Source organism: Pseudopipra pipra, chromosome 1, assembly GCF_036250125.1.
Source record: "Pseudopipra pipra isolate bDixPip1 chromosome 1, bDixPip1.hap1, whole genome shotgun sequence".
Lineage (NCBI taxonomy): Eukaryota > Metazoa > Chordata > Aves > Passeriformes > Pipridae > Pseudopipra > Pseudopipra pipra.
The window spans coordinates 109,035,814-109,058,568 of record NC_087549.1 but is presented as its reverse complement, the minus strand read 5'-3'; the positions used below and the strand labels follow the sequence as shown (position 1 = coordinate 109,058,568).

The 22,755-nt window shown below is 36.2% G+C and overlaps 1 protein-coding gene and 1 long non-coding RNA gene across 8 annotated transcripts in view; one reads left to right on the top strand and one right to left on the bottom strand.

Moving 5' to 3' along the window:
- Nucleotides 1-18,547, top strand: part of LOC135421892 (uncharacterized) — a 25,710-nt gene extending 7,163 nt beyond the window's left edge. The window contains exons 2-4 of one of the 2 annotated variants that reach the window (XR_010434244.1): nt 4,603-4,669; nt 9,953-10,115; nt 15,721-18,547. This is a non-coding gene — a long non-coding RNA (uncharacterized LOC135421892). The remainder of the gene's footprint in view (nt 1-4,602; nt 4,670-9,952; nt 10,116-15,720) is intronic. The other variant, XR_010434243.1, reaches the window with a different exon arrangement.
- Nucleotides 1-22,755, bottom strand: part of NT5C3A (5'-nucleotidase, cytosolic IIIA) — a 26,728-nt gene extending 3,973 nt beyond the window's left edge. The window contains exons 1-7 of one of the 6 annotated variants that reach the window (XM_064670547.1): nt 22,498-22,755; nt 8,263-8,369; nt 1,902-2,000; nt 1,371-1,440; nt 612-658; nt 376-461; nt 36-125 (exon numbers count right to left, since the gene is read on the bottom strand). In XM_064670547.1, coding sequence (XP_064526617.1) covers nt 36-125; nt 376-461; nt 612-658; nt 1,371-1,440; nt 1,902-2,000; nt 8,263-8,369; nt 22,498-22,609 — 611 coding nt within the window. In that variant the 5' untranslated portion in view covers nt 22,610-22,755. Of the gene's footprint in view, nt 1-35; nt 126-375; nt 462-611; nt 659-1,370; nt 1,441-1,901; nt 2,001-5,646; nt 5,698-8,262; nt 8,370-8,743; nt 8,895-22,471 lie in introns of those variants that run through there. The other 5 variants (XM_064670550.1, XM_064670560.1, XM_064670566.1 and 2 more) reach the window with 5 other exon arrangements.

The following is a 22,755-nucleotide window of genomic DNA, read 5'->3' as shown; positions in this document are numbered from 1 at the left end:
CTGAAACAGTATCATTCAAATAAAAGGGAACTTACTTCAGCATAACATCAGATTCCCTCACAATTTCCGCAAACTTATCCTTCTGTAAGCCTTGTTCAATGAGTAGTGCATGAGATTTATGGTACCTCGAATATAAAGAGAAAAATGAGTTGAACTTTGCTACTAAGATTCACCTTTCATTAAATGTTGTGATGAAAAGCATCCTGTATGGTTAATTCTTGCTCATTCAAGTTAACGGCAAGACAGAACCAGTTGTTGTACAGCACTTACTTCAGTTAATGTGATAGCTAGAAGCTAAGTACTGCCATTAATTTGCTTTTAAAAACTTATTAAATCTAATCTTAGTACAATTTGAATATGGGAAGCGTCTCTTACCATTCTACCATATATGGATACTTCTCTTCAATAGTGAGAGCTGGATCAATTTCAATAGCATAATAGGTTTCTTTCAGCTGCAGTAACTGAAAGGGAAAAAACCACCAGATGTTTAATGTATTTTAATAAAATAACACTTGGTATTTGGTGTAACAGATCAAAGTAACTTTCTTCAGTCAGGGAATAATGACAGTTGTCTGTACAACAAACCAAGTGCTAGTAGGTTTCTTGTTTACCTTTTTCCGACATTCGTCTGTGATGATCTTAGAGTTATCAATGATGTCTGGGGGAAGAGTGAAAAAAAAAGAGTGTTAAGCAAGATGGTATGTTTCTTTTACTTTGCTCTACAGCACTGTAAATGGCACAGATGATGAGGTTTGATGATATAACAATATGTTTCCTCAGAACTTTTCTTACCAGCAACAGGAACATTTTTCTTTATAAGTACATGAAGAAGCCCTTCCCCTCATCTCTGAATTACAAGGCCAATTACAAGCTTTTGTATCTGTTTTTTGAGATTTATCTGTTTCTGAAATCATCCTGAGGCATCCTGTATGTCTTAAAGTTCCCACTTCATCAGTTAATGGATTCTCTTTGTTTGTTCTAAAAAACCGTATACAGCATAGGGATAAAAATGCCAAGAATTCTAAGGAGTTTACTATCTGGTTCTTGCAGGTGTCAAGACTATTACAGGCTCTTAAAAAATAAAAGTCAACCTTACCACATATAGCCATTAATATCTTAGAGTTCAAAACTTAATGCTTTAATTGTGAATAACATCTGATTTTAATTCACACAGATTTTCATTAATATATATACACACATAAAAACACATACAGTCACTAGAATTTTTCTTCATTAGAATGTACAGGTCAGGTAACAAGTCAACAGAAAATCCCATATGTTAGGGAATAAACTGGACAGAAAATTAAAATATGGGAAAAACTAAAAGAGTGAACAAACCAATCTGTATTAAAAAAAAAAAAAGTACTCACTATGACAAGTTGGACATCTTTTTCCATTGTAGGAAAATCTACTTAATGTCATATCAAAATCTGTAATAATCTATTTAAGGAAAGAAAAAGCAAAACTGTCTTACAATGTGGAGGGACAAAATAAAGAATGGCTAGAAATTCTGAACGATCAACAATAGCTGCAGCTGAGTAGCATGTGTGCCACAGAAACCTCCCTATTCTATTGAGCCATTGTAATGCAAGCTAGCATATCCCAGAAGAGTAACTTTTTCTAACAAAACTGTTTATTTAATTTCTTTGGTCGGAATATTTCCTGAAATTACTAAGCTTCTATGTTTATGTCATTTACTTATCTAGAGTCTGGCTGAATTATAGTTGATTCAACAAGGACTATTAAAAGATTTCACATGCCTAAGTTCTGGAGATATCTTGAAGGTTGACTTCTGCTTTATATATATATATATACACACACATACTTAAATTTTTTGGCATACAGCAACAATCCCACAGTTGCTTTTATTCCAAACTGGTTACACCTTCTACTATCTTTACCTGAAGTTTGGCAGCTCCACCTTTGATGAGGCCACAAATAATCTCCTCTACTCTCCCTGGGTCCTTAATATGGACAGTCTTCTTCTGAAACTCTGGCATCTATGGAGAGTAAGAACAAAGACATAAACAGTAAGAAGAAGCAGAAAATACTCTGGATGTATTAACTGATGACTGTACACACTTCTGTTTACTTTCAACATCTGTTTTAATTTCCTTTCCCAGTATCAAATTATTCAGTAAGTTGATACTCATAGAAAAGCATTTAATTGATAATTATATATGTGGGAAATAAGGGACATGTATGGAAACAGGACAAAAGTGCGCATCTTGGGGTTCAAATATGTCACTGGGAGATGGTGAATCTTAAAACTAACTCTTTGTGCAATTAATATGCCCTTAAAGTCTCAACAGAGATCAAGAAGACAGACTGTTTTTAGACATCCATTTTTTCCTTGAAAATGCTGTGTCAACCGAGTACTCCAACCCAAGGCTGTACAGTAATTCCTGCTCCCTAGCCAGTCCAACGATCACTACATTATCTATTTCTCTGCACACTTTTGAAATAACACATGCTATCACATCACATATCCCTTTTGAATGAAGTATATTTCTTGAATATGATAAATACATGTGGTGTTAAAAAACCCCCAAACCAAACCCCTCCACAAAACAACCTCCCCAAACAACCCCCCAAGCCCTTGCTTACTCTGAAAGTTTATCTTCAACCTTGCAGAAATGGTAAAAGAACTACTTATTTACAAAAATCTCCCAATGTAGCATGCATTTCCATCCTTTATAATCATGTATGGACCTATTCTAAAGCAAAGGCATCAGACATGCAATCTGTCTACATGGGCATTTATGAGTAGCAAACTTTATTTTCTGTCAATAGAACTTCAGACATGACGAAGTGCTAGGAATTACATTTTTAGCACTCTGATCATTCAGCTTTTCATAAAGCTAGCATGTAATTTTCACTGCAATGAGCTGATTTAAAAAAAAAAAAAAAAGATAAAAAGGGGGTAGCTGCTATTTCCAGCAACATTTCTGGACCCAGAGTTCTTCTATCACCAATTGTTAGTAAGTCATGCAGCACTCTTTCTCCCTGCTCTTGATGCTGCTAAGTCTTTTGTTTATTAGTAATAGCCAACTTGAAGCCAAATTGCAATTTGGTTATCATTTAAGAAAAAGATGGCATTTTAAACTATTGCAAACAGTATGTTACCAGTACTATGGTAAGAATGATTCAAGTTCAGCTGGTAATGAGCAAATGCTCTTCAAAATTACTCCTAGGTAGAAACAGGCAGTTGTACAAAGTGCTAAATTTTACACTTAATCTTGCTGGATTGTATCTTTTCTTCCATATCAGTGCTCCTATCTTTCAATATAACAAATAATTCTAATCCCCAGTGTGCTTACTGCTACTTTCTGGCTGATATCCTCAAAAACACTACTGAAAACAGAAAATAGAAATCCTTCTAGAATTCTGAGTTTCTGATAAATTTCCAAGGTTTTCCAGACATTCAAAAAGTTTCACCTATACCAGAGTATCTTATCAAAAATTCTAAAGTCACGACAGGGTATTCACTACTTCTTTGCTTCGTAAATCTCCTAAAGAAACAAAGTGGATTCATTTCACTTAGTTTAGAAGAACTGACATTTTCCTTTGCCATCCTATGGCACAGACATTCTCTCTAGAAGTGGTTCCTCCTAAGCCAAGATTGTTGTTCCCTGCATGGTTGCAGTGCTTTGCTACTACTTCTATTTAGCACAGCAAATTCACAAAAGGTACATTAGGACTGACTTTCAGCTATCACCTACATCCCAGGCTAGGAGTCATTGAGAGAACTGAGTGTTAACAAGAAATAGAATTCCTAAAAAATATCCATTAAAGAATTTGCTAATCTTTCAAGATATACCTTTACAAAGCATTAATAGATATTTATTCACAATTAGCAGCAGATCTAGCTTCACAAAATAATTTATTAATAATCTGTGACTCTTTAAAGGTGTTTTATGGTATTTCTTTTCTATGTTATATGGTGCTGGTAAAGAAAAGCAAGCTTACCCCTTGTGCACATACAGCATTCTTTATAATGAAAGATAAAGCAATTTGGCTGCATTAGGTAATTTTTTTACTGTATATTACCTAATCTAATTCCTTTAACTTTCAGCAAATTAGATGTGTATTTTTAGATTTGGAATGCAAAAATCAAACAACGTGAAATCTAAATGCGTGCTTTTCTAAGAAGTAGTTCAAGCATTATTTGGTTCACTTAGATACTAAGCAACAGATTTCCTAATATAACTAATTTAAACAGATGTTGAGGGAGATGGAGAGATCAGAGGAAGAGATTATATGAGGAAAGGTGGATTGTTTGGTACTGTTTCATTTCAGGTACTGTTTCACTTCAGACAGAGCCCTTTCGTAAGTTTCTGAAACAACCTGAGGAAAAATCTTGGTAAACACTTTAGTAGATCATGTTAAACAAGAGATTGCTTAAGATTTTAAGTATGATGAAAGCTTTCTGCTTTGATGTTGAAAACTGATACTCCTACTCAAGATCAGTTTATAAGGTTAATTTATCTCCAGTACATTTTTCATTTTTACACAAGAATTGATGTCAGTTGATGCGTTTTTTAATTTAGGACGGGGAAGTCTTCTGCAGCAATTATAACCTAGACAATTTCTGTCTCACAGGCACTTTCACAGAAAAACCAAGTCTTCATTACAGATGTGGCATCTGATAAAGCCTCAGATAAATATGGTTAGTCAAAATAGCCCCTTTCCTCAATACTAGTTCCTTGTATTAATATTTGCAACTGAACAGTAAGCAGTGATTCTTTTATTTAGTCTTCACCATTATTATAGTAGAAGTAAATGAAACTGTCTAATAGAAGTCTAAACAAACTGCGGTCACCAGTTTTCTGGCAAACTGTCTCGAACTTCATCGTTTTACACTTCTGCCCAGTCTACCTGTTGTTTCATTGTTGCATATTTGCCATTCTTCACAGTTGAAAGAGAAAAGCAGATTCTAGTTGGAAAGAACTGGTAAGACAGGTGAAAGAACAAAGGGTGAAAAAAATGCTAATAAGAAAAGTTCAGTCAATTTGATAAAATTTGTGTTTCTGTTTATTGTTTAAGAAAACTCTAGGAGTCAACTCAGTATACACATAAAAGGCCCCAAAATCTGATGCATTAGTTGATTGGGAAGAACAGAAAGGGAGAAACAGCCAAACAAAAATCTCCACGGCACCTAGTGAAGTCAAGAAAGCTTTTCAGAATGAAGAGCTTCCACATACAGAACTAAAACGACATAAACACAGGAAAAGGAATTCATATTTCATTCTTACATCTGAAAGTACCTCATATTGAATGATTTAAGTGCCCCTATGTATTCTGTCATTTTATGAAAGTGTGAGAAGAGTTTTGCTTTCTTACCAAGGACATATATGCTACCGAAATAGCACAGAGGCTGGTATCTCTTAAAACACATGTTAAAAGATGACAACTCCCAAAGGTAGTTTGTGGTTGGCATATACACTGGCCACAAAGACATTTAAATTTCTAGTCTCTGACTTCCTTTGAAAGAAGGAAGGAGGACAAAACTGAAAAAGATTATTTTAAAGGTTGAGCTTAGTTGGACTTACGAAAAGGAAAAACCGATCTGCTTGTTTGTGACAGCAGGTAACTGGAATAAGGATGCAGGAAATTATTTTGTAGCTAACGATGTTATAGTCATACCTTGAGGAATGAACAGTAATGGATTCACGCAGGTTTGGAAATCTCCCAGTCCTACAAACCACAGAATGCATCATTTTACAACCAGGATAGTTTTGAAAATTACAAGTCTATTTAGTACATGAGACATGCATCTGTGTAGCTGGGTTTAATAAAGTATTTGCTGTAAAGACCCTATTGAATTCTAGTTTTGAAATGAAGTTTCTTATATACAATTGGATAACAGAAGTGCAAAACAGAAGTGCAAATGGAACTGCTTTTATGTTGTATCCAGGTGCTGCTTGATATATACTTTGTTTTCTTAGTATGTGAGACAGCCTGGATCTAAGTGCATGCTGTGTCAGTTTGATTATAAAACAAGAGCTGGTGATAAGACCTGTCATTCGTTTTAGTGATCTAAGTGAATTTACAGCTGCCACAGCAAGCATTTCCAATCAGGTATCCCAGGAAATGAATAACTGATTGCGTGCATAGGGAGTAATGTCATATTCTGGAATTAGGATTATACCGAATTTCTGACTCTACTGAGTGTTGGAGGTAAAGCAGTTACTTCCATCCCCCTATCCAGTAAAACAAGTCTCTATGATTAAAACAAAAAATAGGAAAAAAATTTTAAAATAATGTCAAATAAAGAACTTGATATAAAGGACCAGTGTGGGACCTTCTGTTGTTTTCACTGTCAGTAATTTTAAGTTGGGAAGGATGAGTTGATGAATGACTTGCTATCTTAACTACATAGAGATATGGCTCATTTCACAATCAAATCTAGACACATAACCTGAAATATTACTAGTAATAACTAAAACTGTAGGAGGTTGTCATCATAAGTCTGCTAAGCAATGCTTTGACGAAGGACATAAAACACTGGAGCAGAGTATTTTTATATTGATACCCTGTAAGCTTACACTACTTGGCAAATACGAAGTTTTCTTATTTTACAAAGACTCATCTAGTATGGAAGCCTCCCAAAAATCACTGCGAAGAAAACACCCTGAATTATGGGTGGATAAAATTTTAAGGGAACTTCTCTATAAATCTCAATGATAGATAGAATATGAGTCAGGAATTGTGAATCATAGTAAGAACTGTTCTCACACTTACAAATGTATTAAAATATTCCATAAAATTTCAGCTGACCATAATGTCACATAAGTGATACAACAATATGATTTAGCTGTAAGGCTATTGACAGTATGTGAATTTCAAGTATCACAAAATTTCTGTTTTTCTACTTTGTTGGTAAACCCGCCTTAGACTAGACTAGCTTCCAAATATGTTATCTTTTGATACAGAGGACACACATGGGTGCGCTGGCAAGGAGAGGGAACTATCAGTGTTATTTCTGAACACAGAAAATGCAAATCAAAGTGATAAAATGGATAGGATTCAATTATTTGTAATTTTTATTTCTAGTCTACGCTGACAATTTCCACATAAATGACTATAAACCAAGAATAAATTTATTTTGTGAACTGCAGATGCCCAATGCCAAGGTCTGAGACTAGCTATCACATATACTTACTTAAGGACATATTCCAAAAAAGGCAGGGCATGGCATTAGTGATAACCATGAAATTTGATACCCAGAAGTTAGAGAAAATTGATTTTAGTGTTCTTGGTGGAAGAAAGTAACAGTTTGGTGAAATTATAAAGAAAAGGAGCACATTCCTTGATTTACATATTATTTTCCACTCCCATTTTTTTCTATTATTGCAGAACATTATTTACTTTAGAAAACAAAGCTTTCTAAAAAAACTTCTAAGAAATACATGCAAGCTTCTTCACGTAACTTCTGCTATTTGCAGTGTATGAGTTGCAAGAAGCAGGGGAGCCGTTACAAAACCCACAGAACAAGAGTGTGTGTATCTCTTCCACCATATGTAAAAGCTCATATACGTATAAAGCAAGATTGGCTTTAATTCAGACTGTTTTAATTTTGTTCCATTAGTGCAGCAGAGGTTTCTCTTAGCAGCCCCAGCTGTTAGTAGGCTTATGTTTTAGACAGGAACATCAAAAGCTACGGGACATGAGTGTAGTCACATCAGCCACTCCATTATGTGCAGCTAGTCAGAAGAAATGCACTACTGATTGTGTGCTCCGCTAGCATAACCTGAGCTCAGGACAAATACTTACAATTTATAATTACCAAAACCATAATACATTTTATATTCATATGCTGCAAGCTCAAACACGGTAAGAAGTCCTTAGTAACTAGTAATTACCAAATTACTATTTTAGTACTTCTGTCAAGAAAGAGCCTGAGGATGACTTGTCTAAAAACTAAATAGGCAAAGTTATTATGTGAATGAAACAACGGAACATTGAGCATCTTCACAGGTGCTTGATAACATGCTATAAGAAAACTAGATATCCAGCACAGGTTATATGAAATAACTTGAAGTGGCTTCACTGCCTAAGCTATTTTAAGACATGGAATAGGATGCATACTAAAAATGATTTTTCCTATTTTATTTATTTACATCTTTTTTATACTTTACGTGCTGGATTCTGATACTTAGTTTGCAAAAAAAAAAAACCCAATTAAAAAAAATCTGGAGAGAGCGCTTTCATAGAAAACATGACAACAGTGTTTGCTCTTGTGTTTTTAAAGGAGAGTACCTGTGCGTTGAGCTTAGGGCACTCCTGATTCTTCTGTCCTTGATTTTGTCCTACTGCAACAGCATAGGTGGCAAGCAGAGTCCAGAGATGCAGGGCTTGCATGCAGGCTGCCAACAAAAACCAACCAAATCCTTTTAAGAATTGGTCTGCTATATTTTGTGATCTTTCTATTCCTGCTGTATAGAAATAAAAGCTGACATGCATGGTACATAGTGACATCACTCTGAAAATACCAACACTTAAGAATGCTCTGATACATATTTAAAAGTAGAGGAACATTTAAGCTGAATTAACCTATTCAATTAAAACTGTATATTTATTCCTTTAGTGCTGTTGCTAATTCTGTGCTATCAAATTTTTTCTATAAAAATACAGTTTGTCACAGTACACAACTGCAAGTAAGCCCTCAGCTCATAACCTTGGCTTAAAAATGCAGGCAAGAAGACAGTCGGTACTGTTGACAGAAGCTGTGCACACTTACCAGAGGGTTTTGCAGGAGCAGCTGCAGAAGCAAAAGAAAATTCCTCTTGCTTGAGAAACACTAATATAGCAGCACAGGGTGCAGTTGAGGGCGTTTCCAAATACAGCCTGACTAATCCCCGTGCAAAACCCCAGGGTCCTGTGACGCACGTCAGCAATGCACAGCAGTTTGTTATGCTCAGCAGTACAGCCCGACAGGCTTACAGATCAGCTGGTTCACCAACAACAAAACCTTTGACCTTCACAGAATGAACAGCTTTCATGGATGCAGCAGGCAAATTTAGGCTGCTCTAACAGAGGAAGGCACTTGTTTTTCAAAGCAGAAGTTGACTACTTTGTTACTTTTTAAACCTTTTATAAAATTTTTGCAAGTATTTTAGGATTTCCTGTTGCAGAGTGCCACAAACTTCCTACAGCTCAGTGACATGCTCTCATTAATGTTTACTAGGTATCACACATTTATTTATGTAGAAGAAGCAAATGAATTAATTAATCTTTTTTTTGGCTGTAATTATCTGTATGATACTGAAATAGGAAATCAAGGAGCCTTGTTTGTCAGGATTTTTGAAAGACAAGGTGACTCAACCTGCTTTCAGAAGTTTGTCATTAGGCATGTTGCCTGATCAAAGACCGTAACTAGGTGACACAGAAGACGGATTAAAAGAAATATTTTTTAGCGTGAGAGGATGAAGGAAGTATTGTCTAATCATATTTTATGCTCTGAAGTTGTGTAAATGCTTGAAAGTGTCACATGAAGTTAACTCTTGCTATAGCAACAGTGCAAGCTTCTCTGTATCACCCCATAACTCATGTTCAACCTCAGGTTCATGATCACTGTTTCAGGCTGCCAGAATGAACCACAAACATCAGGCCAATTCATATCATCAAACATCAGGCCATCAGTGTGAGCAGTGTGATCATCAGAACTGAAGCAAGGGCAGGTTAGTAGTGTAGCACATACAAAACCTCCATTGCTACGAAAAAACCGCACAACAGCAGGACTCTAGAAATTCATTAGTTATGAAAATTTCCTTCTAAGGAGGATGTGCTGTTCTTCTACATTAAAGAAGCCCAAAAATTCAACAGGTTTTTTTCTGAATGGTACAGTGGATCTGTATGTTTTGTGTCTACATTCCAACTGTAGGTCAGTATGTACTCTATCAGAATTCCTCAGTGTATCTGGCCTACAGTGTACTTTCATTTTTTTCAGTGGTGTTCTCTCTGTTTTGACCCAACAAGACAACTAGTGAATACTTCAGCTGATACAAAACATGCAACTTTTGTCAACGCTCATCCTCTTAGAATTGAACAAGATCCCCTCAAATGTACATGTTAAGTCTGCTGCATCCTGAAGCAGCAAAACCATTTGAAAGGTATGTTCAAAATATAACATAATCCTTGCAAAGGCTATATTCAGTAAACTGAACTTACCTGGCACTGACATTTGCCAGGATTCCTAGCTCCTATTAATCCACTTGTTAAAGCATTTGTACACTGCTGTAGAAGGTACCATACAGGGAATATTACCTTTTATAGTATTTTATTATAGTTAGCATGCTTTTCATTAATATTTTTATAATAATGTTTGGGAAACATATGTATAATGCAATATCTTGAATAAATATGAATAATTTGCACAACAAAAAGTTGTAGTTTATGTCAGTGCTGGATTTCTAATTTAAAAAAACCCTTGTGAATAATGAAGTAAAATATGCTTGCTAGATGAATCATGTAGTTCAGGGAAAGGCATCACTTTATACATTCAGTTTGCAAAGTAACTGCTTTTGGGATTTTATATATTTCAAAGGTGACACTGGGACTGATATATAGATGCGTCTTGTGAACCTGATTGATTAGACTTTGGTGGGTTGTGGAGCTGGCTTGTTGATATTCTGGTACTTCTCAGATGTGATTCAGTGAGAAAATGAATTCTAATGTTGTCAAGAATTTAAAGAAAATTAGCGTGCTTTTTATGAAAGTCAGGGAACCGAAAAAAAAAGGAGGTTTCTTATTTTATTTAATTAAATTTAAATACAATTCCAGATTGAAAAAAAAAGAATTACAGAAATTAATTCCAGCTCTTGCAGACTGTTTTTGAGTATACCAGACTAAATTTCACATAAATTATTTCAGTTTCAGTGAAAGAGCTAGAGAATGACGTGAGCAAAATTTATGTAAACATTAATGCAGCCAACACCTAATTCTTAGAAAAACAGCTACTGTATCTCTATCAACAATGTACTTTCACTTTAATGAAATTGTCATATATGAAACTCCTCGTCTACAAAACAAGGAAGACTGTTTTTTCAACTCCAAGAAACCTTTGTGTCAAACACTTCAATTACAACAGCTCCTACTAACCATGTTCTGTTACTGCTGATTTAAGTCAGTTGAGGTTTTGTTTACAGTGTTTAACTTCTGGTAAGAGATGAATTAAAATTGCCACTAATTTTTTAAAGAGAGAGAAACAAACTCCAGCATGACATTTCTACTCTTTGAAATATGGAAGGTCATTTAAATATATTTTAAGAACCACGAACTAAAGAGGTATAGCTATGTCAACAGACAGGTTCTAATTTAACCTTTTCTCTTCGGCTGAGGGCCATATCTCAACTACAGAATATTCTACACAGAAAAAGAGAGAGAGGTAAAAAAGAACAGCACTTAAAACATTAGGTAATTTGTCATTCATGTAAGACTGGGAAAAGGTTCAACTTTATATGCTGGTGTGTTAGATGGACCTGGTGTGCAGAGATTCAGGATACTCTCAAAGAATATGAAACACTGCAAGTTTTAGTCTAAAGCAAAGAAAAACTGGTTTTACCGGTCCTTACACACCCTTGCCCTAAGTTGCATCTATTTGTGGAAAGACATTAACAGAGCACAGGTAAGTTACCTAAGAAAGTTAGGTAACTTACCTTAACTGTTTTTTTAAGTAAAAAATTGAATACTTCAACTAAACTGACATCAGCTTTTAAAGATGAAGAAAGAGGACATAGTTAGGAGTAATTTCTGCTCATTAGAATATTTGCTACAAAAATTAGAGATGACTGAAACCTGTCTGCAGTGTAAACATTAGCTGGAGTCTTTTTGTGAGCTTATTACCTTTTATTCCTCTCTAGTGACCCTACTACAACTGAACAAATTTGAATATATCCCTATATTTTTCGCATATTGCTCAACTTTACTTGAGCAATACCTTGCTTTATTGTAGGGATCAATTTTAAATATTAAAGAACTGTATTTGTTATCTAATTCTGCTTTTGTAGTAAGTTTACTTAGTACTCATTTTCCAAAGCAGCCTACTTGATATAATCTTACAAGACAAGGAAAGCTACCTGAACCTTAGTATACTCAGATACCAAAACCAAGCAGAAGAAAGGAACCAACACAAGCCCACTGTATTCAAACATGATTATTATTCATGCCCTAGTGAACTGAGTTAATGAGCAGCATGCTGGTTCCAGGAATAGCTTTTGATATTTGTGACAATTACAAGGAAAGTAAGATAAATGCTCAGTTTGATGAAGCTGGGGTACATAAAGATTTAGAAGGTTGTCTTGCAAGAAGGTTGGATACTACTTATTTTTTCCAGTAAATGTTTAGTGTAAAAAACCCCATACTAGCCATATTTGCAATTGGTACGATGCAATACAGAAAAATTACTTGTATATGAAAGTGTATGTCTTTATAGAGATGATTTGTGAGGAGTATGATTCTTCAAAAAGAAGAGCTTGAATAGCACATCCTATAGAAAAGTGCTAAGGACATATCAAAGACTTAATTCATTAAACTGTGGTAAATCCAGAGAAGATATACGCTAAGAAGGTGAAGTTTTTAACCTGAATGGTTATATTATTATAATATTATTTTATATATATATATATATATATATAACAAAACATATTTAACAACTTTTTTTTTTGATAGAGATTTTCTGGATCTGATCAGAGATCCATATTTCTTTACAATACATGAGAAAACCGGTGATCATCTAAAAGTCTGACCATTTATGGCTGTATTGAACACTAAGTTATTAGTGCTGACACATTCAGTCGAATGTATAAAGAACAGCTAAACTTTTTAAGCATTTTTTCTTGTTGTATTTAATACATCTCTCTGATGAGAGAATAAAAGATACTGCAGCATCATTGTCCCTTATGCACCTTCCTCTCATGCTTACAAAACCACTCCAAAGGCAGCAATCTCTGCTGGTGATAAATCAACAGACATTTTGACTTTTACAAGAAAGCAGGAGTGAAGGTAAGCCAAACACATTGCTGACTTGGTATCTCAAATTACAGGTAACAGAACGTAGGGTAAGAGGGTTTGATGGACTTACACATTATTTTTCAAACACATGTATTGTTACACATCACAAAACTCAGAAAGACCTGTAACAACTGTGGCAATAGAAGTTAACGCTTCATGCAACATTTCAACTTCTCTGTAGAAGTCTATGAAGAACTAATAGTAACTAAGGTCTGAATTTCCAGTATTTTATGTGATCTCCTCCTGTCACTCAGTAGTCCAGGTCAAAATTTAGTCTGAGAGAATATAGGGGGTACAGAACATACAGAACCAGTTCTACAGGTTCCGGGATGAATGAATACAGCTCCAGAGGGCCATCTTTTTTTCTCTGATTATATGTTAGGGGAATCACCTCATCTCCGTGCTTAGTTCCTATTCCCTCGCTTTGGAGAGAATGAACCTTTTTAACTAGCAGGTTAAAGAGGAAGTTATGTATTGTTTAGTAATCAGTGAGTATCTATCTTGGAAATATCACTCTATAAATGACATCCTACTTAGCAAAAATTTAATCTGATTAGCTTCGTTGTTTCTCTCCTGCCCTTGCAAAAAAAGAAGAGAATATAAGTACCAAAACTGAAAGAAGAAATTTGTGACACTCACTCAATGCAGGGCAGAAGAAAACTGAGGCTTTTTTCTTGGCCTTCATACTTACGTTTCACTGGTGCCTTTTCCTACCAATACTCTCTGGATAGTCCCCTTTATAATTCCCTTACGAACCTCCAGCTTAAATACCAAATGCAGTTCTGGGTTCTTTACCTTACAGGGGATAGAGCAGAACTGGAAAAGGCCCTGAGAAGGGAGAATAATTTGCTTTTCCTGATAGTGTTTAATTCCAAGTATCTTTTTTTTTTACCCCATCCTTCCTTTTTCTTGCCAGTTCTTCTTCTGAGAGCACAGATACAGAAAATTCATTTTGACAAATAAGAATTTTTTAATTGGAGCGGTAGTCTCGTTTTCCTATGACACTGCTACGGAGCGTGTTAGAGTCTGGCTGTTTGAAAGATCCACTTCTCTCATGTTACACAGAATCTAACACTTACTTACATAATGCTTACAGGTGAGGCTGCTAATCCTTCCTCAAAATATCTAGGCAAAAAGTGTAGAATTCTAAGAACTGGCAGTATGTAAATATACTGTGGTATGTTTACAAATTCTTAATTAGCTATCAGGTGTACAAAAGCTCACCTTGCATAATAATGTAATTTTGATGAGCTATACTATTTTTTCCCCAAATTGTACATTTGCATGTATACTTTTTATAACTAAATACCCTTATATATCTATATGCACATGCATTGAAAGAACTTAAACAAATGCTTGTTTCCTTGGAAGTTTCCCACATAACGCTATCTTGAATGGAATTTGCATTAAGCCCACAGCTTGGACTGAAGCAGTTGCTGCTGATTCTCTTCTTCTCTTATCTGCTTCTAAGAAAAAAACCACATCTGCTTAGATTTTTTTTCACTAAGCCTAAGAATGCTGTATCTAGATCAAATAAACTCTGACCCTTGAATAGTGGAGTTGTGGGACTCAGTTTGAAAGCAAAGTCAGCAGGACAAAGTTTAATCTACAATGCATTACCAGACACTACAATTCTCATAGAAGATTGTAGTGCTAATATAATATTTCAATTAAATTACACATTGAGACTAATGAAGTTTTTAACTGTTGGGTTCTCTTTGAGTACAGATCCTTCTTTAAAGTTCTTTTAAAAAATAATCGGTTAAGTCTAAAGATGAAATACAGCTACCACACACTTTTAAAGGTAACAGGCATGAGGGACTGTGTCACCTCCATGCCTCATTGTTTTATGGGTGTTTCTCACTGCTGGACCCATTCAAAGATGCAATTGGATGCTCCTTATTTCTTGTACTTGCCTTCTAGAATCGATAAACCATGTGTGCAAAAACCAACCTGTAGTAATACTACCACTACTATACTTTGCACTTTACTACTGCTAATGTGTTAATATGCTACTGCTTCCTGCTAATTTCTACCTTTCAGTTCACATGCCATTTTTCCATGGTAACATGCAGACCAAACCAAGGCTGATACATGTTGCAAAGGCAAATGCAGTTCACAACAGTAAGTGCTACATGAATAACTGCTGAATGTAAAAACTACATTTTTAGTCTGATAACTAGTAAGTTTCCCACAAAGAGGGAAAGGATTTAAAGGAACAGGGTTAATGGTACATTTCAGTCAGATTCATTCTGTCAGCATTAAGGTGGAGCAAAGCAAACTCTTAGGTAAAAAAAACTAAATCGCTAATAAACTTGGATTATTTCAGTGATCCAATTTGCAAAGCAGACAAACAGATATTTATATAAGGGTGCAGAAAGGAAGCTACAGCTAATAAGTGGGAAACAAGTAAGAACAAGTAGATTTGAACAGGAATCTTGGTGGCTCAAGAAGTCTGAAAGTCTATATTCAGACACTTAATGAATCTTCAGCCAAATAAAAAAAATCCAGTAGACTTCTAATGAACACTGATTTTTTTCTTGAACAGTCAGAAACTCCACACAAATAACCTAAGATAGAGGTGACTAACAAAACAGCCATGGATTCCAACTTAATGGCACAGTGCCAGTCAAGCTGCTGAATGATAAACATGGGACTAAAAAACTTGCCTACTGCAATCATCATAGGTTCTCTGATGTTTTACAGCAGCTGACCACTGGTGATTGAAGACTTTTGGATAGGAGAACGTGACTGACATCCAGCAACTGGTCAACATAACTGCTATATGAAGATCTCTGCCCTAGGAAGAAACAGGCACTACAGATCAACTGCTGCACAGTAATGTGACTGCAAGAAGGCCAGAGGAAAAGTTAGACCTCATGCTCTAACTTTTATTTTCCACACCCTCCACAATAGTATACTTACACAACTATCTTGCCCAGCCTTATCTGACCTTATATCTCTGCACAGTGGTTAGGAAAGGAGGCCAGGAAGAAGAGTTGTGAGCTATTCCTGCCTCTCAGTTGCACTTAGCACGTGATGGGATCTGCCAAATTTCACTGCTGAGCATCTGACAGGCAGCAGAGACAGAGCTGCTACTCTGGGCTCTCTGCATGCAGGAGTAGTTCAGTTGTACTGAACTCTCAGGCCGTGGCCAAGAAATGCCAGTCGCAGGATTCCTTAAAGGGCAACGTCCCTCATCCACCTCAGAGACCGGCCGGGAAAGCTGAGCCCCGGTTCGCACCAGCGCCACCTGCTGCTCGCCGCTGTCTGATGCAGCTCAGCCAGCGAAAATGCAAATCTTGAAAATTAATTACCGTCTGACAAACGCACCAAAATACAGCAATAAAATCTAACACTCTGCTTATTTTCTAATATTTTCCCTTAATGTCTCTCCAACAATTACTCTTTACAGTAGCTGAAGACTATACTGTACTGTACTTGCACAAATACACTTGCATGCACACATGCAGGGAAGAAGTGTGGTTGATGGCTTGAAGGCTAGTAACACAAACTGGAACTAGCCAGCATAGAAAACAATATGTATTTTGCATTATGTTACTCATGCTAGTGAAAACGGGTAAAAGGAAGCTGTTGGGTTTGTTTGTTTGTTTGTTTTTTTAAAGGAAATATCTTCCAAAGTTCAGACATTTTCAACTTTCCAGAATTACACAAATTGCGATGTTTTTACATTTACAGCTCCATTGCTATTGAATTTACAGCTAGTATCCTCCTATCTGTAAATGCATGGATCCATACCCTGGGTCTCTTTAATACCTATATCGATCAATTTAGATATATTTTATAAAAGCTGACAGTTTCTGTTAACTCAAGACTGAATGGTATGATTGGAATGCTGTGCAACTTTAATTCGTAATATGAAAAGATTTGCAATGATATGTGTATTCAGACAACTAAAAGAAACTTATTACTGCTTATATTGTTTGACAGTTAAAGGTAACATGTTTAATACTTGCAGTATTTGCTATGGGTCTTAAGCTGTAAGAAGTTTAATGGAACACATGCCATTATATCTCAACCAACAATCACAAGTTATCAGAAGGAGGAGAAAAATCACTTAAAAATATGACTTAACACATACCGAGCACTTATTAGAAGGTAAATATATTCCAGAGCAGAGTGATTCATTGAAAGATTGCTTTTCTGTTTTGGAGAAAGACTTTATACAAAAGACAAAAGAAAGCAGCAAACAAACTCTTCTGAGCCTATACTTACAATATATATTATAGCCTGACATGGCTTATACTTAGTACTTGGGGCTCAGTTTTCACATATAGATCATCATGTTTTTGAGAACTGTTGTAAGTAGGATAAATGAGTCCTAAGGAAACTAATGCAGAATTAAAGATCTAATTGATCTTCCCATACCTATTCCTTGTAAGAATGTATGTTTCAAGATCTGCTGAATTAAATAAAAAAATCCCAAGGCAGCAGTAATTTCAGAAAATTAAAACCTACTTCTGAAACAGAAAGTTGAATTGTAGGATCAGCTTATTATATTAATTAAGTAAAATATTAGTATGTACATAATCTGTATAATAGACAACTTTTTTATTCTTAACAATAAGAGGAGAAAACACTGGCATTGAGTCAATTTTTATTCTCCAAGGACCCACATTTTTTAAATTTTACTGGATTATTTTACAGCGAGAATAAAACCTACTACTAGTATGTAGGTTGTATCAACATGTATTGTGCTTAAGGTTTTTCTGCTCCATGTAAACTTGTTCTACAAGCCACATTCTAGGTGTCCTATATTATGCATGGTGGCTTATATTAGGCACACTTTTATTATGCATTCTCTAAGTGGCACATATTATTATTATCTCTGCAAACTACCTGTGGGCAACACAACCTTGTTTTAGTAATTGGTGTCTATCACTGTCAACGTGTATTCCTACTGAGGAATACAGTCTAAACAAAACCCAAGTTTTATAGAAATATTTATATGGCATCTCCAGTAGTCATATCAGATTTAACTTGGTTTAAAAATGTTAAAAATATTCTAAAAATTATTCTAATATGCTAGTCACTAGTAATATAAGGGCTCTCAGTCACATGTTAATAGGTAGGGGCAGTATTATATTTCAGCAGTTCTTTTCACTACTTAGGTTTATTTCACAGCACCATTCCTTTTGAACAGCATTATTCCCATGTGGATCACATCACTGGATAGCTCTCAAGGTCACATTTTAAATATTATCACTGCAATACTCAGACAGTGACCATGTCCTGCAGTGGTATCTTTAGAGACAGTCCATTTTCCTTCTGTTCCCCTTTTATTGATTCCAGTTTACTCAGGCTCAAACTCTTCATCTTTGTACAGGCAAAAGTACGTATGAAGGAGTTTCAAATACTAACCATTTAGATTCTTGAAAAAGTATGCTACACACTACATGCTCCTCTACTTTATCCTCCACCTGGAGGTCAACCTGCTGGAGTAAGGTTGCAGTTACTATAACAACTAGTTACAAGCAACAAGATAAGAATAAAGAAGTAAAGTGGTGTGTGATTGCTGCCAGTTGTAAGGGTCTGTATCCGTCATCTGCGGCACAAATGCTCTTATGCCCTTTGAAACAAGAACCTAGTCTCACCAGAGACTGGTGAGTAAAAGAAAGTAATCATAACAAAAAAACCAAACCTGCCACATAAACCCTGTAACAGTCTTAGTCACAGAATTTGTTCCTTTATTTCTTAGGGAAGCAGATAAATAGCAGTTACCTCTCTTCTTATTCGTTTACTTATTTCTCTCCAAGTAAACTCTAATAATGCAAAAATCCATGCATTTCTTTTCCTCCCCTAACAAGATAAAATGAAAACTGTCCAGAGACATTTAAGAATGGGTGATTGAAACGTTTCCTGTAAACTCAGACATTGCTTGTAAGTTGATTTTTAATTTGTTGTTGCTGTAACTTGATACAAAGTCTCTTTTTGGTGTAATTACATCCCCTCGCTTCAGGGAGAGAACAGAGAAATAGACAAATGTAACTAATCTCTTCCCAGTTTTCTGGAAAAGAAACCTGGGAGAGGAAGCCTCAGTTTAAGGTATTCTGCTATTCTGTTTTCAACCAGCTCTATTATGTTTCTCATCCCTATAAGAGAAATGCAATAAAAAGCCCCAAAATTAAAGAGTGAGGAATAAGCTGCTGAAAAAAACCCAGGGTTCTAACACCTTTGTGTATGAAACAGGAAACAGAAAATACTGTTACTTCATTAAGAAGTTTTTCTTATATTAACCCCATATTTCAATTAACATAGGCTATTCCTCACAGGTGAGTGTTTTTGAAAGTCTCAGGTAACATTTTTCACTCTAGTTAGCGAACACCTGTTTTGTGCTTAACTGCTCAAACTGCTCTGCAAAAGGTAATCAAGAAACTGAAGTCTATTGTCAGTACAACTATTTGCTATACCAGAATCCACAACTTCACTGAAAACTTGTCTGAGACCTGAAAAATCCAAAAGATTGAATGCTATTGCAAGGTTTAATCTCTTTTTAAAGTAGACATGAAACATTATCTAAAAAGTTACTTTCAGAATCTAATTAATTATCAACCATCCCTTTAAATTAAAGTTAGCAACCCTGCAGCTAACTTTTGCCTTCACCTGACTATGGGAACACTTAGGATAATTTCACAGAATTGGCAATTTGGCTGTGCAAAGTAACACACAAGGCTTTGAGAGATGGTTGTTTCTTAACACACCGAGTAGAACTTCATGTGACTGTCTCTATATTTACTATTAATGCCTCTATTACTTCAGAAGTGGAGCTGAAGTAACTCTGTCTACATTCATGAGTGCCTAAGGGAAACTCCCTGTTTGCAAACTACAGATGGTTGATGAAGACACAATATTAACACTTTAATTTCAAACTTAAACCTTTTCTTTCAAATAAGATGCAGTAATTTTAAGGTGTTTTCATTAAGCTTAAATTTGTGTAACAAGCTAGTTACTGTGCTAAGGAAATCATCCACTGAAATGTGAGCTAGACATTTAAGAATTTCTTGATTTTTATTATTGAGCAAGGAAACATGGTTACTCTTTTCTACAATGATTGAAAATCCTTTCTACTTTTCTTCACATCAAACATTCTCGGCATCATAATCCCTGATACTTTCTTGTCTTACAGATATTCTATTTGATTTGTAAAAGTCACTGTCTTTTTAGCATTTAAAGACAGCTATAAGTAATTTTTAACTTACATTTATATTAATCTAATTTCATTTTAACTAAAGTAAAAAAAAACATTGGTGTAATTAATTATAATGAAAAAAAATTTCATTGGCGAGAATTCACATAACTAAAGTGTAAACTGGCCTGCTCCCTACTGATTTTGATAAAAGTTATATAGCAAGGTAATTCTGAGTCTAAGGTGAGTATAAAACCAAAGTGCAATGTTCCCTGAAGAAAACTTAAACCAAAAAAATCTGCTGAAAATTCAAGAAGAATCCTATAATTTTAATCTAACACGGAAGATCTGCCTCATGTATTAGAAAAAATACATTTCAATAAAACAGTATTGTTCCTCACCACTACTCTAACCTAGCTAAATACAGACTGGAAAACAGCACTTTCTCCCCACAGCTCATAGAAAGGTCTCTCTTGAGATAAAATAAAACTGGTACAGTGTCCTGTAAATGACAGATGTTGAATCAAATCTACATTGGTGGGTAAAACTATTTCAGGAAGCTTCTCACAATGCAGCATATTCAAATAAAACACACAAACACATTTTTGCCCTTATCTGACAAACTAAACTCCTGAGTATAAAAGTTACATAACTATTTCACTTACTTTGAAGAAATTGCACAGGCTGAACACATGTGTCTACTGAAAATACTACTTAAGAAAGAAGACTTGCATCTTCAGAACTGAAGGTATTTGTTAGCTCAGGAAGCTACCAACTTGAATACTGGCTGACGTGCTCGCTTGTTAAGTGAGCAGATAGTATCAATATGTTGCATCCAACTGAAGAAAAAGGTTTCTGCATGAGAAAGCTGACATGTGTTCAACAAGTTTAACATTTTCCTTGCAATTTAAAGCTGAGAAAAGTTCTGATCATAAAAGCAAAATTTTTGGAAGTATCTCTTTAGGATCACAGATTTGTGTCCAACAACACTGCTCTGAAAATGTTATCTGAAGTACATACTTTAGAAATTCACTTACCAGAAATCAGTTTAGCATTGGCCTAACATTTTTTCCCCTATCAAAAGCAAAATCTTTGCAACAAAGATAAAAGTTTAGCTCTTCCCCACCAAAACACCACTTAAACATTCTACAGAGAGTTAATATAAACACGTCTTCAGCAATTATTAGGCACTTTCTGAACTACAGTTCAAATCAGGTATTGTGAATAGGAGTCAGTGAAACTATTGGGTCTGCCTTTTGAGTGTTCACGTGATCAGGCTTTTAGATGTTGCTATTTTATTGTTCACATAACTAAAAAGTAAGTTTTAGCATTACAGTACTACCTGTTGTAAATGGGCTCAGAGAAACTAAAAAGTAATGCACCTGCCTCCAAACTGCTGAATGACATGACTGATGACTAGAAACAATATTTTTTTCAACAGTAAGAATGATGACTCTATAATTAGCAAAAACTCACAGTGGAATTCTTCCTTGGGCCCACGTTATCATAAACTGCACTGTATGAATTCCACTGGCAAGTGTGTCAACGTATTGCCAAGACAGTAGTCAGGCAGCTCACAATTTACATACACAATCCTAGCTCTTAGCAAAACATGTTTCCATGTGTAATTAAAAAACCCACAAATCTGAGCGTTTAGTAAAGTTTTGCAGGGGAGAGCACAAAAGATACATTGGCCAACACCAACCGATTTGATGGTTTCAGTTCAGTTCTTCAGTACAGTTGGTGTACAAATCACCAATTTTGAAGGATTTCCACATAATCAGCATGTTGTCCAAACTAAGACCGTTTACCATCCAGTTATGGACGTTTAGCAGATATTTAAACGGTACCCTAAATAACAAGTTTAACCAGGGCAGTAGAGAGCGAGCGAGCTCCATCTTCCTTTTATAGTAACCGGGAGCAGGCAGTGCTTCCCAGTTTCAACAGATGGTTGCACACGTGCGTGTGCACGTCCCAATTTTCTTTTAAGCAAGTTACAAGCAGGCTTTAAAACCACCGCCAAGACCCACAGGCACATATGTATCCTATGGGCCGGAGAGGACAGGCCAGGACGGAGCACTTTCCACGCTAGTGGGTCACGCTGTGGTGGAACCGCAGGTGCTCTTGCGTCCAGCCTCTGTCCTTACAGAAATCCAAAACCGGGCACAACATCCCCCCTCTGCCCCTTCAGATATCCCTTCAGGATATCCGCCTGTCCCCGCGGGAGCGGCCGTAGGGAGCCGCCGGCCGCAGGACAAGTAGAAGGAGAAGGGCATGCGGCCGAGGGGCTCTCGGCCTCTTACCACGTACCATCTCGATGATCTTGGTCTTCTTACCCGTCTTCTTCTTCATGGTGAAGATGTACTGCGCCAGCACCACCCCGCCCACCAGAGCGCACACGCTGGCGCTCGCCATCGCTCCCATCTTGGCCACGGCGGTCCTGTCCATGGTAGTGGTTCCCGAGAGCCGCGGGGGGAAGCGCGTCCGCGCCCGTCCGTGGATGAAGGAGCGGGATCCCGGCGCGTCCCCACAGACCGCCGGGTCGGCAACGACCGCGCCACACGCGCCGCGCCGCCCCGGCCCCGCGCCGGCCG